An 18,269-nucleotide genomic window follows, 5' to 3' on the forward strand; every position below is an offset into this window, starting at 1 on the left:
TACATTCTTGTCTCAAAAAGAGGCTGAGGTGGTGTGTGAGTCACTGCCATCATCACCAGTTTTATGCAGGCTACCAAATTAGGTTGCATGGAAAACATTTCCTGTGAAAATGTCTACAGCTGATGTTGATATGGAAATGACATTTGGACTTTGGTAGTTCGACTACAATGGCTTTTTTATTTGTCAATCGGGGCAAACAAATTTCTCATACCCTGACAAATTCGGTTGTCCCTCATGGTTAACTGCAGCATAAATGTTAATGTTGGACACAGTCTCCCTGCAACAAGGATTTAGAAATTCGTCATGGAGCTGCTTGTTTCCTTGTCTGGCCCTGTATGAGCCATGGTGACGTCCATGGAGCTCTCACACCATTTCCATTTTTGATTTTGTGGAGTGCAGAGCATGAGGCGCGCTCCCTGCATGGAGGTTACTCACGGTTTTGTGTGTCGTGATCCATTTTGTCTACTCTGCTTTCCCAGGAGATGGTAAAGCAGACAGCAGGCATGGACCAAGGTTACCTCGAGTTGAGGACTGGCTATTAACTGAGGTCTTCAGTGCTTACTTCACCACTCACTGGAGTCTGCCAGAATGAATGAATATTTTATCATGGAGTCTTTGATGGAAATGGAGCATAATGGAACCCTTATGTTGGGTGGGATAAAGTTGTGGTGTCTGGCAGGCAGAAACCTTTTAGAGGATTGATCTAGGTTACTGTGTGAGCTGATTTTTGAATGCAAAAAAGTTGTCGCTACTTTGCTGTTTTATGTATGTTTATGATGCTCAAATGTATGTTTGTGATGCTCAAATGTTGGCCAGTAAACCGTCATCTCTGATTATTTTTTTCATATTCCCACCAGTCCTCCACCCTGCCCCCAACCAACTGGTCCAGAGTATGGCAGATGGAGTCCGCGTGACATTCAGCAGACCCAGTCGACCTCCCAACATTCCCTCTCCTCCTCCACTCATTCCAACCACCAAGCCCACGGACAAGCCATCCTTCATTCAAGGAGGCTCCATCTCCCAGGTAAGACACCCATGGGATTGGTCTATTGTACTGTACTGGACCCAGTGTAGCAACCCTATTCTTAGTTTTCCATACCTCTGACATTCACACCATATAGAAGACTAACCCTACTGTAAATGTTCCCTGTGGAGTGTAACACCGTAGACAAGACAAGTGTTAGTATGTGTCAAGTTATTCCATCCTTATAAAAGATCTATCTTCTTGTAAGTTATTCTCTCCCAAATAAATTACCCAACGAATTGTAGTAACATTGTAAGTTAGTCTTAGTACTAAATTAAAACAGTGGAGCAGAGTCAAACCCAGACCTCAAACCTGAACCTTAATAGTAACATTTTGTTGGGATGACTGAGTCAGCTTGACAGCACAAACGCTGGGTATATATCGCAAGCATTTCGGTTGACTATTATGAGTATCTCAGAGGCTTTGACCCAGGAAGCTACACTACAGTATTTTAGAAAATCTTGTATTTTTTTTATTCATTGTTTTGGGACCATCAGTGTCTTGAGTGCTCATTAGGGAGCATAAATTAAAGACACACCATTTGCAATAGAATTACCGTAGATCAGGGCCACCGAAATGGATGCAACTCAGCAATGGATGCAGAAGTTCTTTAAAGGCAGAATGAGTCGGACTCAACGTTTGCCCCGACTCAACGACACCAGAAGCACGTGCCCCACTTCATGTCGCTCTTCATCCCCGTCCTCTCCTTCAGTGCTCACTAGCGGGTTGATTCAACCCCAGATTCACTCTAGTTTTGGAGCGAGCTTTGACCACTTGGCAATTTGCCTCGCTATACTTGCAGGTTTTTTTCAGCGCGGTCTGTCATTTTCAAAGCTTCCTCTTGCATGTGTGCTTAAGATCTGGCACCTTGTCGCCAAGTTTTTATAGAGTCCAACCCTCACACCCTGCACGCTGTGGCTGGGGGCTACACACCCAGCGTTCAAAGGCTGATGCCCAGAAACGTCCCGATACAGACATTTTTTGGAAGAGTATATACATTGTTTGTTGTTTTTTTAGGAAAATCCCACTCCTTCAGCCTTTTTAGTATTATTTTCGAGACTGTTTTTCAGTCATAAAGAAAAGTTGAAGAGAAACTTTGAATGACTGTAATCAATTTCTCATCCATTTTGAACTTGCCAGGAAGAATTATTCTGTTTGAAACAAATTTACATTTGTTGCAGCAGCAACAACAACAGTAAATGTCCTTTTTCAGTGTACAGCTTGTTGACTCTCAATACATGCATTACGGGTTTTTCAGTAGCTTAGCCCTACAGAAATGAAAAGGGCTTCCTGTGTCTTGTGTGTCATAATGCTTACACTGTGATCTCTTTGTTACAATCAGCACAGCTGTATCCTGAGTTGCCAGGCCTAAAATGTGTATTAGTCAGGGAATATTCATTAGCTGTTATCAACTGTAATACATAAAAGACTATCAACCTCACTTGACACCACTTACTTATTTTCATGGACACTGACCTGACCTGACCTTAAAATGTGTTCTTTGTTCCTGCTTTTCCAGGGAACTCCTGGAACATATCTGCCATCCCATGCGGTCTATGGGCCAGAGGGGACTAAGAGCAATGTGGGCTCCATTTCTCTGGGTCTGCCTCGGCAGCAGGATCCTAACAAGCCTGGTAGGAAGACAGACTGTCCCATTACTAAGAGAAGGCTTGTATGCAGGTTTAGACAGTCACAACCCCACCTAGTTTAATGACCCCTTCGATTTTTAATATATATTGAATGCTGTAAGGTTTTATCTCTCTACATCATAACATTTAGCTAAAGCAAGTTTTTTTTTTTTTTATTGTATAATGTTTTTTTTTTGCAATTCACTGTCAAACATTAAAAATAGATATATCACTAATGGTAAACATTAAATCCTCCTGCATGCTTTTTGCCAGCTGTTGTGATGATTAAAAAGTAAATCTGTGAAAATAGCATCCATTCTCCCAAAAAGAGAGAAAGAACATGGCAATCAGAATAACCTTTTTATTTGAGATCACATGAACATTGTAAACCAGAGTTGTCTTTCCTTTCATTGAACCTGAACTGCAGCATTTACTCTTCCTTGAAGCTGTAATCATTGTGTGAAAAAGCTATTCCTCTCCTTCATACTTATTTTACATCTCGCTACTTTATGTTTAGCCTCGGTCACAACCGAAGTAGCACACATTACTAACCGAGGCGAACCAAATGCATTATGGTGGATGCTCATTACAGATTAATGAATACATTGCCAGAGCATTGATAAATATGTTGTGTTAAGTTTCAAATACTGACAAGCTCACTCTTAATATCTCATTGCATTTAATGTTATATGTTATTTTTAGGACAATTAAAGACATATGTGGAAATATACTAAAATTTAAATCTAGACACTCAAACTGGTATTACTGCCAAAGTCAAACTTAAGCTTCACTTCAACTAGATGACACTAACCATACATGAAATAACTCTTCTTTTTTTCCTCTGTGTAACTCTCCAGGAGCTGCAGTTCCATCCATACAGGATGGCAGAGTCAACCCAGCAAAGATGGGTGAGGGTCTGACTATGAGAGGATCAATCACTCAGGTAATAAAATGGATGAAGGGTAATTATTACATGATAGAAGCTGTGAATGGATAAACAACGACATTTTTTTCATTGGGCATATATTTAATGTGTTTTTGCCTTTTATGTTGCATTATATCTTTGCTCTGTTCTAAAAAATAGGGCACACCAGCCCTGCCACAGTCCAGCATTGCTGCTGACCTCCTGAAGGGCACAATTACAAAGTTGGCCACAGAGGACCTGAGCAGCCAAGACAAGGCAAGGGGAGAACAGCTGTCTAAGGGTCATGTCATCTATGAAGGCAAGAGTGGTCACATCCTCTCTTATGATGGTAAGTGCTTTGATTGTTGATACACTAGGGGTGTAACGGTACACAAAATTCACGGTTCGGTATCTACCTCGGTTTTGGGGTCATAGTTTGGTATGTTTTCTGTACAACGGAAAAAAAAATATTTATTTAAGTATTTATTTTGAAAAGTATGAACATTTAATGCTTTAATTAGGTATTCTCTATGACTAAATGTGGTTGAATATCCACAGCAATATTATTAGACATTAGGCGCTGCAAAAACTTTCTGGGTAAAACTCGCGCTCCAGAATTTCTGTTCCATGTGTGTGAGTAGTCAACATTAATAGACTATTTGACATGTTTGGGTCACAGGGCGTACAGCACCAATGTTGCATAACCATCCGAATATGCTATATGGAAACAGTTTGGGACGAATACATGTATCGTTACAGCCCTATGATACACCAAATAATTGTTGATTATTCCTTTACCAAACAAACACTTTCTTGATCATGTATTTTTGTCTCCAAAAGCTATCAAGAACCCCAGGGAAAACACCCGCAGCCCCAGATCAGGCCATGAGATGAAACGCACGTACGACATGATGGAGGGACCCATGAGCAGGGGACACCCTGGCAGGGAAGGAGCTCCATTCGAGGGTATTGCTTGTGTGTTAATGAGTGTACACTATCACCCCGTTTTCACCTGGAATTAAAATCTGTCCTCAGTGATCCGATCACAAGTGGACAGCTCTAAGTTCAGGTGTGAATGCATCCAGGACACATAGAAGACACATTGACAGCCGATCACTCAGCCCACATTCAGAGGTGGCCACATTCTTTTAGCAGTGTGCAAAATATTTCTCATGTTGCAGAAACTAGGGCTACACAATTAATCTCAATTGTATCCAAATCGCAATATGGACTACTGCAATATCCAAATTGCAAAAATAATAAAATTATTTAAAATGTTTTTAATTTTAATATTTTTCGCTGAAAATGAGTGATACAAAAATTATCATTCCCTCCAATATCATGAATCATATTGCAATTGCAATATCAGTCAAAATAATAAAAAAAAAATCTATTTTCCTCATATCGTATAGCCCTAGCAGAAACCTCTGAGAGTGAATTGTGTGTTTTGGATGTTTTATACTGTCGGTGTTGTGTCAATGTTTTTGTTCAAGTGCTGCCTGCTCCTATATCCCCAGCTGTCTGGAGCTCTGTGCCCCGCGGTTGCCTGGAAAAGTCAGCCGTGTTGGCAGAACAGAGGTCCCTGGAGAACAATAACCTGGTTTCTAGTTTCATAAAACATATCCAAATTCACAAATATGTAGGATATTACTACAGACATTCCTGTTTTTACATTGCAACTTCTGCTGTTGCTTTTTAGAAGCTGACAAATCTGAGTGTCCAAAGGAGCGGCTGTAAAATGTTGGATGGTTTAATTTCTTAATATCGATAAAAGTCCCCTGTTATTTTGTTATTTAAAAGCTTATCAAGCAGCAAAATGTTGGGTCTTCATCAACAGTAACTTAACACTACTCCTATAAGCGACCATGAAACAAAATTAAAAAAAACTAAAATAAAGCAGATATAGAAACTGAACTTCAAACAACAGAGATTGAATTAGAAGCTACCAAAGAACGACGAGCTGAACACAGAGACAAAAAAAACTCTTTCTCTGCGGCACAGGTCCCGGAGACCGACGGTAGACATCTTATTTTTAGCCTCATAAAATGTAAATGTTACACACATAACTCCGCCTCGCAGAGCACACAGACAGACTGTAGCCTGCACTTTTTTTATGACGTTTCTAATGTATGATTTATGTGAGAGTAACAACTGACATTTACACTCACACACAACCAGCCTGTATACAAACGGAATTCATATTGGTGTTTATTTGCATATGGAGCAGGGAAGTAAGATCCGATCACAAGTGGACACCCAAGACACACGTGGAGACACATTCTACTGCCAGGTGTGAACTAACGTACCTAAGGCTGTCCCCTTGTGATCGGATCACTTAGGACCGGATTTAAAACTAGGTGGTACTGGATTAATGTGTCCTCGTTTGTTTTTACTGTATCAGGATAGTGATTGTGCTTGTTTGTTTCTCAGGGTTGATTAGCAGAGCCTTGCCCAGAGAAGGTCTACATGGAGATTCTAAGGAAAGACCATTGATCACAGGATCCATCATGCAAGGTAGCTAATTGTAAAGCTTGACACATTCCCATAGATCATTCACTGTTACTAGTAGCATCAAATAATGAGAAAAGGCTGAAATACTTTTCAAATCTTCCCCAGGAACACCTAGAACCGCCGCAGAGACTTATGAAGATGCCATGAAATATGGAAAACAGATAAAGCTAGAAAGCCCACCAATCCGCTCCTTTGAAGGGGGTATTGGCAAGGGCAAGCCCTACGAGGGAGTCAATACTATCAAAGAGATGGGACGCTCCATTCACGAAATCCCCAGACAAGATCAGTCTGGCCAGGACATCTGCAAGACCCCTGAACTGTCAGACAGGAGAGTTATTGAGGGCATGTCTCAGGTAAGACACTTTGACTTTTGAAGGGCAGACCAGAATTATTTTGTGAACAGCATTTACTACTGCCATCCTTTTTAGATCTGTTCAGTGAACAAATTGCCAAATAATTGCTTTTACGTAGGGGGTTTATTAAACCTTATACCTTTTTTTGTTTTTATTATTTTTTTTTTATTTTTTTTTTTATATTGAATCAACAAATGTACACAGTGGACCAATTATATTGGTAATGAATTTATGACTGACCTGTTGTTGTTGTTGTTGTTACTTTCATTTACTAGATTCACCCTCTCAACCAGTCTACTATCAAGCACAATGTCAAGTCCCTCATAACCAGTCCGTCTAAGCATCCCCACAGCATGCCTCAGCTCGAGGCCATGGAACGAGCCAAATACGAGGAGAGCAAGGCAGTACGCCACACTGTGGTCAACTCCACCGCCTCTGTCCTGCGCTCCACACACCAGGAGGCCGGCAAATCCCAGCTTAGCCCAAGCATGTATGAGGACGCCAACGCTCGCAGGACGCCTGTTAACTACAGCACCAATCCCGTTTCCAGAGGATCACCCATGTTGGGACGTACACCAGAGGGTATTTTCCGTAACTTTTTTTATTCACAAACTATGGAACTTCAGGTTCTCAGCCATGCATCACTTGTCCAATGATATAAATACAACAATTATAGAGTTACACAAAATGTAATTAGATTTTTGTTATCTTGCTAAAGCAGGTCATCTTATTTGCTAGAATAAGCATATTCAAAGTAATACCTAATGTGCACCCAGTGCTGAGGGCATGTGATAAACGTTTATTCCTGATTTTGTTTTCTGTGACAGAAATACTGTCATGAGATGATATTAACTTAATCAAGCATGAACTTATTAGATGAGCCATGTGTGTTTCTCTCTCCTACAAAGGTGTTGTTAGCTCTGCGAAATCTGCTGCACATGAAAGAAAGAGTGCCATGACCCCGACACAGAGGGACAGTGTCCCAGCCAAGTCCCCAGTGTTGGGTGGTGACCCTGTAGCCTCTCACAGCCCCTTTGAGCCCCACCACCGGCCTGTTGGTCCTGGGGAAGTTTTCCGAGCCCACCTGCCTCCACATCTCGACCCCGCCATGGCCTTTCACAGAGTGCTGGATCCTGGTACAGTGTTTAAGTCCTTTCCACTGTTTCCAGCATAACTACAAACTGAACAATAATAGCCTTAATTCTGAGTAAATTGACGAAAGCAACTCAGGCCCTCTAATTCATAGGCACTACATGGCCAGGATCTCTTTCAGCTATTGACGTCAGTAGTTGCGATCAGTATCTGTGAGCCGTCTGTTCATATGTTGTTTTTTTTTCTCCTGTCATCTGCTACAGCATTCATGTTCCCCAGGCAGCCATCTCCAACAGGCTACCACAACACCTACCAGCTGTACACCATGGAGAACACGCGGCAGACAATCCTCAACGATTATATCACTTCCCAGCAGATGCAAGTCATCCGACCTGACATGGCCCGAGGGTTGTCACCACGGGAACAGCCCATCGCTATGCCTTACGCAGCTGGAGCTCGAGGTATGGACCTTTACCAGCTGACCCTCCCATTACCTGCCACAGAAGGCAGGGGAGAGGCCGTGGGCAGGAGGGGCTGTAGTATGCAGACTATGCGCTTGTGAAGTAGTGGCTACCTTTTCCAGACACCCAGAAGCAAATGACCTAGTCAAATTTAGCTGATTTGCTCTTAATATTGGGGCTGCAACTGATTCGGCTACTACTCAATTTATCCATTGGGTACGGTCATCCAAATCTCCATTTGCTGAGTGGTTGCCTCTTACAAGTTGACCACTATTCCACTCCCTTTGCAGCCCTGTTGCTTACTGGTCAATCTGTATTTGTGAGCACTGTCAGATGAAGGTGATGGGTTACAGCTAAATGTATACGGTGTTCATACATTCAGAAATTGATGGATCAGTTCTTGTTGTTCACCGTTGGCCCTTTGCTTCTGTCTGTAAAAGGGATTATTGATCTAGCCCAGATGCCTCCAACTATCCTGTTGCCTCACCCTGGGGGAACAGGTACTCCCACTTTGGAACGCATCGCCTACCTCCCTGGAGCTCAGCCCCCTTTCCCTCTTAGGGCTTTCAACCCAACCTCCATATCGCCAGGTGAGGACCCCTCCCTTTCCCATCCCTACACGTGTTCCCCTATCTTCCCTGCCACGATCTTCATTTTCCCTCACACCTCTGAAAGCGTGCACCCCTGCGCTGACCTGAGGGGTCAAAGGTCAGTTCTGCTTGTCCAGTGACGGATCAAGTTGAGTCTTACCGCAATCGCACTGGGAGGGATTTCTCACAAATTTCTCTGACTATTGCACGGCAATAGAGTGATTTCCTTTTTTACCTTAAGAAATTCTGCTCCTCAGTAGATCATTCTTAAGCCGCCTACACATGATCAGGGGTAAAACTGCAAGGTGGGGCGCAGATCATAGTGCAGACACTTGTAGGTATACATCAAAAATCAGTTTGAATTAAATTGTTTATTACCTGCTCATCTTTGAATGGTCAAGTTTGTTTTTGTGACTGCAGTTGATTCTCTGTAATGTATATAAACTCAACACTGTTGTAATATATAGACTCCAATTCGCTAAAGTAAGCCTTAAAACATTTTAGAGCCATTGAAAATGGTGTTGAGCTCAGTCCAAGCGACAAGTGATTTGGTCTTCTTTTTGCAAAGTAATGCTAAGTTTGTTTCATTCAAATTAAGTCTAAAAACGTTTTAAGTGTATATGCAACTAAAGCTGCACCTTAATGAACCCTGTTTCACTCATGTGTTTTTCTGAAATGGTAAATATTGTAATATTCCTTTCTGAGACAGAATATCACCATGATTGTGATATGATAGATTCAGAACTTGTCTGCAAGGCCATTTGTTTCAGATGTCTAAAGGAAGCCTGATCCATCCTGCCGAGACCCTGTGTGTAGTATGTGTATTAAGTGTGAGTGTGTGTGCGCTGTCCTCAGGCCACCAAGCCCACCTTGCTGCTGCAGCCGCTGCCAGTGCAGAGAGGGAACGGGAGAGGGAGCGTGACCGAGAGCAGCAGGAGAAAGAGAAAAAGAGGGAGCGGGAGCGAGAAATGCGAGAGCGGGAGAGAACCAACGAATACATCCGCGGAGGTGAGTTGTTTTGTTGCTGTTTAAAAGTTATGAAAATCTCAAAATCATTATCTTTTTATGCTGTTAATAAAGGAAATCTGTGTCAATCCGCTCTACTGGGCAAGCATTTACCAATTCATATGAGACTGGTGTCATTAGTCATCATCGGTTCCATACAAATCAGTGCTAAGACATAGAATTGCATAACCCAAAATAAGTACCTGATAAATGTTCTCTCTTTTGCCCACCTACTCGCACATATCTTAGTCATACTACAAGTAGTAGGGTAGTCTGTTACGTAGATAAATTTAAACACCAATAATATTAAACTAATTTGCTATTCGCTGTAGAGTGAGCATGGCAGCATTAGATTGATTTTAGCCCAGGCCAGGAGGAGTTTGTGAAGGCTGCCGACAGGCTGACCCCAGTCTGAAAGGGGATGTGCAGAGAGCAGCTGGTCGTAGCAGTATGACATGGAGGGAAAAACAAAGATTGAATAGAACACAAATAGAGAAACCAACATTTCTTTGTCTTTGAAATTGGGTTTGCCCAGACAAAATATCGTCAAAGTGACAGTCACTGAACATAAACTCAGTTTTCTTATGTTTCATTGATATAATTTGTTAAACGTAGCACATCCTGTATATTGTTGTTTATAGTTTAAGGATCCCCATTAGTCATTACCATAGTGAAGACTATTCTTCCTGTGGTCCAACGACATCCTGTCTATTCACTTACTCTGTATCATCCTGTATAATTACTTACTCTACACTGCAGAATTTGTTTTATATTATTAAGGCTGTGGTCTTTAAGAATGTTTTTATCAGATTATAATGCACAACAATATGGGCACAATGGTAAAAAAAAAAGTTAATGTCTGTTACTGGGTATGCTAAACTTTTTTTATATATAACATAAATAGAGTAGCTTAATACTGTCATACGTTTTGGACAGCTATTGCTCTTGGGCACTTCATTTTGAAACCTAGTGTTACAATGTTTCATGTTTGTGTGTGTATCAGGTGTATCAGAGCAACCAGGCCGGCCAGGGAGTCGAGGTTATCTGCATTCCCCTTCTCCCTCGCTCAGGACACAGCAGGATGTAGTGGTTCAGCAGCAGCAGCAGCAGCAGCAGCAGCAGAGGCCTAGCATCTTCCAGGGCAAGAGTGTCATCACCTCTCTAATGTAAGTCTCAAAATTCTAACTCTGCATTTACATAAGCTCGTGTGTGTGTGTGTGTGTGTGTGTGAGATATGTCTTCATTAAAAGTCTGGACAGTAGACTTGTCGGACAAACAACATGTCTTTTCCGTCCATTCTGCCCATCTGTCAGGAAATATGGTTGATGCCTTCATCTTTTAATTTTCGCTTCAGGCCCCATTCAGCAGCAGCGACAGCAGCAGCAGCACAGAGTAGCTCTCGCTACAGTACTGCAGCTGATGCTCTGGCTGCTCTGGTGGATGCTGCAGTCTCTGCCCCACAGATGGACGTGACCAAGATGAAGGAAAACAAGCATGAGCGGGATGACGACATGTCTACGTCGGCTGCAGCTCGGCGAGCAGCCAGCATCTCCGAACAGCAGGAGGCAGAAAGGCGATCCATGCAGTCACCCTATGGTGCTATGTCTCTGCCAGGAGGTAAACCCCATCCAGCTTACTCTGAGGGCCCTGGAGTTGGGGTTAAGGATAAGGGCCATCCGACCTCAAAGTCCCGCATCGAAGAGGAGCTTCGGACTCGAGGAAAGACGACCATCACAGCTGCTAACTTCATCGATGTCATCATCACACGGCAGATAGCCTCGGACAAAGACTCACGAGAGCGAGGCTCTCAGAGCTCTGACTCCTCCAGCAGCTGTGAGTGTGCGTGTTGGATGCATGTTGATCAGGAGATGGCTGATATTATTTCAACAGCTCATAAGTGCTCTGCAACACAGTGACATCACCAGTTAGTTAAGTGGTCTAGCGCACATAGGAGTTAAACCTTAAATGTAATCTTTTGCTTAGAGTAGAGCATGACCAAACCTTAATATTGTGTCCTTTGCTTAGCACAAATAGTAACTCTTTCCATACTTGTTACCCTGCAGTGTCATCCAGTCGATACGACAACACCGGTGGAGGAGCCATTGAGGTGATTAGTCCTGCTAGTTCACCAGTCCAACCACAACAGGACAAACCAGAGGAAGGACAACAACAGGCAGCAGGTATGAACACACAAACAACTCAGTTGGAGCATATAATATTTGGAAAAAGTAGTATACTGAATAATTTTTTGATTTATTTAAAAATGTTGTGCCTCAGGTCAAAGATTTGGCTGTGAAGGCAAAATGTTGCTGCTTGGCAAGTGGAGTAAACGTATCATAACTTAAATGACATAACCCACTGACCTTGTCATTTGAGACGGTCAGGCACCATTCCTCTGCACCAGTTGCTTCACCGCTTAAAGTTATTCCTGTCACCTGCAAACACATGTAGACCATTTGTTGGCATACAGTGTATTAGCTCATCCCTGTTTTATCTCTCTGCATCTCACCCTGACTCTCTCTCCAAAACAACAACGCTCTGTCCCTTGTCAACCTTCAGCAGCTGGCATGAGGGCCTACGACATAAGTCGTTACCGGCCATCAGGGGAGCCACCACAGCCGAGTCCCCAGCAGCCCCCCTCTTCCCAGATTGACAGCTACTCCCAGGTCCCCAAGACTCACCGGGTCATGACCTTGGCAGACCACATTTCGGTAAGAAATGCTAGAGAATCTAAAAAAGTAATGCTGTACATACCAGATTTACCATGTACATCAACCTATTATACCTAACTAACCTGTTTAATATGGTCACTCCCTGTCTTGCAGCATATCATAACCCAGGACTTCGCCCGGAATCAGGACCCTCCTCCTGTCTCCTCCTCAGCTTCGGCCACATTCCAGAGCGTGATGGCACCCGTGTCCTCTTCAGGGCGAGCCAAGGTGTCCAGCCGCTACAGTCCTGAGAATCAGGTCCAGGCCCCACACCACCAGAGATCCTCCAGCAGAGTTTCCCCAGAGAATGCCCCTGACAAGCCCAGAGCCAGGTACATGGACCAGCCAGTTAACCCCACAGTAATCAGTCTCTGATCCTCTGTTTAACATTTGTCTCTCTCTGCTCCCTGTCTAGGCCTGGAAAATCTCCAGAGCGAGGCGGCAGGCAGATGGAGAACTATGAACCCATCTCTCCACCACAGAGCTACCAAGGCGTGGACAAACAGGAGGTGGTCGGGCCTCCCCCCCAGAGGCGAGAGGCTGACAACGCCGAGATCCGGTACGGGATCTCCACAGTTTGGATGCATGATAGTTCGAAGTGTTTGGCCCCACAAGCCAGTACATCTCTTAATAGCTTAAAATGGATTAAGAACCAGTTTTTATATTTAAATTAACATTGTAGGAATATAGTAACTGACACAATTTAAAAGTTAGTTACAATAGAAGTTGATTACAATTAAATAATAAAAATAATAATAACCTATATGTATTTAGATATAAATGTCTTGTCAGCTGTAATAATGTTGTAAATATTAAATAACCAATATTTCTACACTTAATCTACACATTGCTAAAGTTAGTTTTCTGTTAGCGCCCTGACATTTGATGTCTGACTGTATCAGTCTGTAAATCAGTTGTATGGATCTTGTATGGATGCCAGCAGGCAAGCAACCTCCAGCAGTTGTTTGACATCCCAGTGAGGTTGAAAGTGCCTTGTGCAAATAGCTTGTTGCCCCAGTTACCCCTATTTGCTATTTGACTTTTTACCCTTTGTCTGGATCAAGGACTGACTCACGGTCCCCGGGGAGTGTCAGCTATCTGCCTTCCTTCTTCACCAAGCTGGAGAACACCTCGCCAATGGTGAAATCCAAGAAGCAGGAGATCTTTCGTAAGTTGAACTCCAACTCTGGTGCCGGTGATTCTGATGTTGGTAAGTGTTGTCTTTACTTATCCTCTTCCCTCAAACTAACACGCATGCATCAAATGATGGAACAAGCTTTGTTAATATGTGTGCATGCCAGACATTTGTGAGTAATTAATTAACTCCTCATGTCAGACATAATTTTTTTTTCAACTGCTAAAAATTGCAGGAAACGCGCAACCAGGCACAGAGATTTTCAACTTGCCTGCTGTTACAAGCTCCAGTAAGTAGCAGTGAATCTCGCTCAAACACTTCACGGTGCAATCTAGTTGATGTTTCATTTCTCATTGTATGTTTTGTTGTGTTGTGGATTGTAGGCAGCATCAACACCAGGAATCACTCGTTTAGTGACCCAGCCAGTAACCTGGGCCTGGAGGACATCATCCGCAAAGCCTTGATGGGCAACTTGGAGGAGAAACCGGAAGAGCACCAGGGAGGACTAGGGGCTCAGGGTGCCATCAACAACACACCCTGCACAGGCAGTGAAGCCCGCCAGGAGGCTAACCGGTCACCCAGTATGGGTAGGAACGAATTACATTCGCAAAATTGCACATTGTTCGGGCAGTTGTTACGTTTAACATGTTGCTGATTTACAATTTTTTTTTTTTTTTTATATATATACAGGAAAGCAGAAGCAGGGCAAAGCCAATAGCCGGAAATCCAAGTCACCTAACCTGGGTCAGGCCTACGCTGGAGGGGAGCGTCCCTCCTCAGTGTCCTCCGTCCACTCCGAGGGAGATTATCACAGACAAGCCCAAGCCCAGCCCCAATGGAGCTGGGACGACAGACCCTCATCCACAGGTGAGCTGTCCAGCCCCTGCTGTCAGTGTCTACAAAATTAGTCTCCTGGTAAAATTGTAGAAAGAAATACCTGGAATCTTAAAAAAAAAGAAAAAGAAATCACTTTCTCTTCTCCTTCTCTGCCCAGGATCTATGCAGTTCCCTTACAACCCGCTGACCATGCGCATACTGAGCAGCACGCCACCCACCTCCATAGCTTCCCCCTCCATACAGAGTCAGCAACAGAAGCAGCTGCAGCAGCAGCAGCAGCAGCAGCAGCAGCCGCCTCCAGCTGGAGCCCCGGTGGCCCAGCAGCGCGTCTGGCAGTCTCTGCTGTCAGAGCAATACGAGACCCTGTCTGACAGCGACGACTGAGCCCTGCTGGCTACAGCCCCAATAACCTTAATAGAGGCCTGCGCTAAGGCTTTTCTTTTCACCCCCCTCTCCCAGAACTATCCTTGCTTACTGGCGAGTGTGACAAGTAGATGGGGTGTTGTCCTTTTTCTTTTTGGTGCTATGGCGCCCCCTGGCTGTTAGCTAAGAGTACAAGCAGCAGCCTGTGACAGGCAGGGCTGTCCAGAACAAGACTGGCTTTGGTCTGGAAGCACTCACCCAGCCTGTTGGGGAAATAAGCAAGACTCGACTGAGGGGACGACATGAGTTATATTAAAGATGAAGAACTTAATATGTAAAAAGAAACAACATAAGAGACTATTTCAGATTTTTTTTTATTTTTTTTTTTGATTTCTGTAAAGATATACCTTGTCTTTAAGAGAATCATTGTATGTAAATAGAGTAACCTTTTGCAGTGTTTTTCTTAACTTGATTGTTTCTTATTTTAATGTCGCTTTTAAATTGATCCACTTTAAATGGGAAGAGTAGGGGTGTAATCTTTAGTATCACAGTTGGTCTCTCCCAGTCCACCCCCACCCCACGTGACCTGACACCCACTCTAATATTTTTACCATAGTGACGTTAAGAGAGACCGAACCTTTGGTTTGTACTTGACCATGAGTGGAGCACAGAGGTTGTGCCACCCTGCGCCATCCACCAAGCACCACCAGAGCCTGAATATCGTGGACATTCGAGGATGAAACGGAACATTTAAACAGCAATGATATGTGATGCTTGTCTTCGCCACGTAGTGGAGATGATGCATGCATTGTAACTATCAGATGGTAGGGGTAACATCTCACCCCGTTCAAGACAGAAAAATGTCTTCAAAAGAAGTTGAGAACACTGGTGTTATAGCAGAACGGTGAAAAGCCTGATATAAGCTTAATTTTGCCAGAAAAGATATCCTATGACTACTCCTGGACCCCGTCTAAACAATGAAAGTGAGCCAATGTTTTTTTGCTTAGTTTTTTTCAATAGCTGACCATGGTGTGTCACATGTAGCTTCTCTCTCTGCAGTTTCCAACCTGTTAAGAATGATCTGCTCTGCAATGTTGTCATGGTAAAAAATAGTATGTCAGGTTTTGCCATGCCTTGTGACTTGAGAAAGAAGGCAGCTTTAACTAATTTTCTCAGAGATATACGTTGGTGTTTGATGTTTGTATTTGTTTCTGTAGTCCCTCATATTTTTTTTTTTTTTTTTTTTGATACTGTCCTGACAATAATCTGAACTCTGTAAATTGTCTTTCCATTACACAAAAAAGACAAAACTAACCAAACATAAAGAATGGTCTGCACCATTGTTGCACTTTTTTGCTTTGTAGCTTTTGACAAAAAAAAAGCATACTACCTGCTGTGTAACTTATTCAACCTCCAGCAGAGGAGTATACTAAAATGTGCTTTAACGTTTTCCCACCACTCACAGAAATCTGGATGTTTTTTACTTCCTGTCCTTTCTTGTAGCTGGTACATGATTCTGTAGTGTGAGGCTTGCATCACAGTTACAGTTTTAAGTGTATGGTACCGTTAAATGTTTAGGAGTTTGCTGTCATGGTGAGTCAAAACCGTGACCACTTAAGCTCTACTTTCATGGTGTCAATCAACAGGCATAAAGCTTTGAATATTAATTATTATAGGTCAACTTCATAAATGGCAGTAATGTTCCTTTGCAAGTATGTGAAAAATACAATATTTTGGCTTTTATTTTTATTTAGCTTTCACTTTGCTCAGTTAACACATCCATTCTGCAACGATAAACTTGATATTTCCTTTCCTCCCTTTATTTTGATTTTGAATAATTTGTCATAGCACGTTCAGATTTTTATTTAATGTCATTTTCAACATCTTCGTTATTCATCCTGTTTAGATGGGATGTTATGTGTTTACAAAGGCAATGACAAAAAAAAAAGTTTACAAACTTGAATCTTAATGAAATCCGACATGAAGCCGAAAAAGAATTGGAGCATCTTTTCAGCTCTCTATCAAACACGCAGTAGTGACTTTTTTTTGTCTTTTTGAAATTAAGACTTGAAAACCCGTGTATCCTATGATGTTGAAATGCAATGTTTGTATCGCACAATGTCTCTTAGTAGGCTATTACAAGAGTTCAGACCAATCAAATAAAGTGGATCAGTTCTCCACCACTGAAAAATGTGTAGGTTCTTAAGAGGTGTACCTTCTATCTAATTGACTACTTTGATTTTCTTCTTGTAGATCTTCTTGTGGCCATAATTGTCATTGACTGAGGTGTACCAACATTCTTAAGGTTTATTTTCATTTGTGAATTGATGCAATATAAAATTATTGACAACCTTATGGTTTCAGCAATTGCAACTTGTGGTTTATAAAATTTTTTAAAGAAAATCTCACACATTGGAGCCTCTTGTGGCACAGATAAATGGTTCATCTAAAATACAGGTTTTGCTGCATCCCCATTTCAGATTAACCTTTCAAGCCATACATTGAAACATGAGCCATGGAAAATCAGCTGTTGAGGCACATGGCTCTATGTGCTAAATGGAGATGGTGATTATTTTCTTAACTCATTCTGTTCATGATGGGTTAAAGAGGCTTTTTGTCTGAGACTGACTGTCAGTAGTGCAAGATAATGCACAACAGTAGACCTTTCTCACAGCAGATATCTTTTGCTTTCCATTTAGGTGAGCCAGTGCCAGGCCTCTGATATAGGCCTGTTTCACAGCAGACGTTTTGACATCATAGCATTAAAAGCAAACTTGTTATTAATAACATTCATTATGGTTTATGTTCCATGGAGTAAGTGCTGCAGTAAGCCCTATCAGTGACCCAGCATGTTCAATACCAAGATCCGGTATAGGCACAACTACCGGTAAGTGAAATGGAGCAGTCTGTATAATCAATCATAGTCTGCTTTTGCTGCTATGACATGTCAAAAAGTCTTTTGTGAAATAAAATGGTGTTGTGCATGCTAGCTCATGGCTAACTACAGTACGCCAATGCCCCTGTGAAAAGGCCTAGTTCCGGTGATGAGTCAATACCAGATATACAGCAAGAAATTATTGGTCTTGACAGGTTTTTTTTATTTTTTTTAGCAAATGTCATTACCTCATAATGAAAAATGAAGTGGAGAGTCACAAAACTGGTGCTTTATAGGGCAACACAAGTGAATCAAAATAGTATGACAAACAAAGTAGGCATTAACATACATGTCAGTTGTATAGTGGCGCATTGATAGCTTTTCCGAAAATAGCATGAATATACATCTGTCTGGGGATTGCTTGTCTTTAACATACAAAGACAATTTTTTATTTAAAAATAATACATTTAAGAGATACATGTATTAAGCATAAGTATAAAGCAAGTTATATTAACAATGCTCTACGTCAAACGTGTCTCAAGGGATATGCCAATGTTCTAGTGTCTCTGTGGTAGCAGGAACATTAAAATAATGACTACTCCACCTTATTAGTTTGCAAAGCTTAAAAAGTCAGGGGTCTCCCAGTAAATACCACGCTTGAGCAATGACTGCGCTTGAGTTATGTTCCTCTATATATCTATGATGTTCCTCATGTTCGTTTTTTTTTATTTTGGAAGGAAATCTAACGGTCGAGCCGGAAGTCGTAATATTTTGGTTGCA

The 18,269-nt window shown here is 42.2% G+C and overlaps 1 protein-coding gene across 5 annotated transcripts in view; it reads left to right on the forward strand.

Annotated features, from left to right (window-relative positions):
• ncor1 (nuclear receptor corepressor 1) overlaps positions 1-16,969 on the forward strand; it is a 59,047-nt gene extending 42,078 nt beyond the window's left edge. For 3 of the 5 annotated variants that reach the window (XM_039776727.1, XM_039776730.1, XM_039776731.1), the window contains 23 exons: positions 858-1,024; positions 2,544-2,658; positions 3,510-3,595; positions 3,737-3,905; positions 4,397-4,522; positions 5,987-6,070; positions 6,173-6,420; positions 6,696-7,002; positions 7,329-7,556; positions 7,776-7,973; positions 8,414-8,563; positions 9,419-9,571; positions 10,572-10,734; positions 10,923-11,401; positions 11,632-11,748; positions 12,128-12,279; positions 12,394-12,611; positions 12,695-12,838; positions 13,344-13,489; positions 13,650-13,703; positions 13,798-14,001; positions 14,105-14,281; positions 14,409-16,969. In XM_039776727.1, coding sequence (XP_039632661.1) covers positions 858-1,024; positions 2,544-2,658; positions 3,510-3,595; positions 3,737-3,905; positions 4,397-4,522; positions 5,987-6,070; positions 6,173-6,420; positions 6,696-7,002; positions 7,329-7,556; positions 7,776-7,973; positions 8,414-8,563; positions 9,419-9,571; positions 10,572-10,734; positions 10,923-11,401; positions 11,632-11,748; positions 12,128-12,279; positions 12,394-12,611; positions 12,695-12,838; positions 13,344-13,489; positions 13,650-13,703; positions 13,798-14,001; positions 14,105-14,281; positions 14,409-14,635 — 4,112 coding nt within the window. In that variant the 3' untranslated portion in view covers positions 14,636-16,969. The remainder of the gene's footprint in view (positions 1-857; positions 1,025-2,543; positions 2,659-3,509; positions 3,596-3,736; positions 3,906-4,396; positions 4,523-5,986; positions 6,071-6,172; positions 6,421-6,695; positions 7,003-7,328; positions 7,557-7,775; positions 7,974-8,413; positions 8,564-9,418; positions 9,572-10,571; positions 10,735-10,922; positions 11,402-11,631; positions 11,749-12,127; positions 12,280-12,393; positions 12,612-12,694; positions 12,839-13,343; positions 13,490-13,649; positions 13,704-13,797; positions 14,002-14,104; positions 14,282-14,408) is intronic. The other 2 variants (XM_039776728.1, XM_039776729.1) reach the window with 2 other exon arrangements.
• The last annotated feature ends 1,300 nt before the right edge of the window (positions 16,970-18,269 follow it).

Source organism: Perca fluviatilis, chromosome 16, assembly GCF_010015445.1.
Source record: "Perca fluviatilis chromosome 16, GENO_Pfluv_1.0, whole genome shotgun sequence".
Taxonomy (NCBI): domain Eukaryota; kingdom Metazoa; phylum Chordata; class Actinopteri; order Perciformes; family Percidae; genus Perca; species Perca fluviatilis.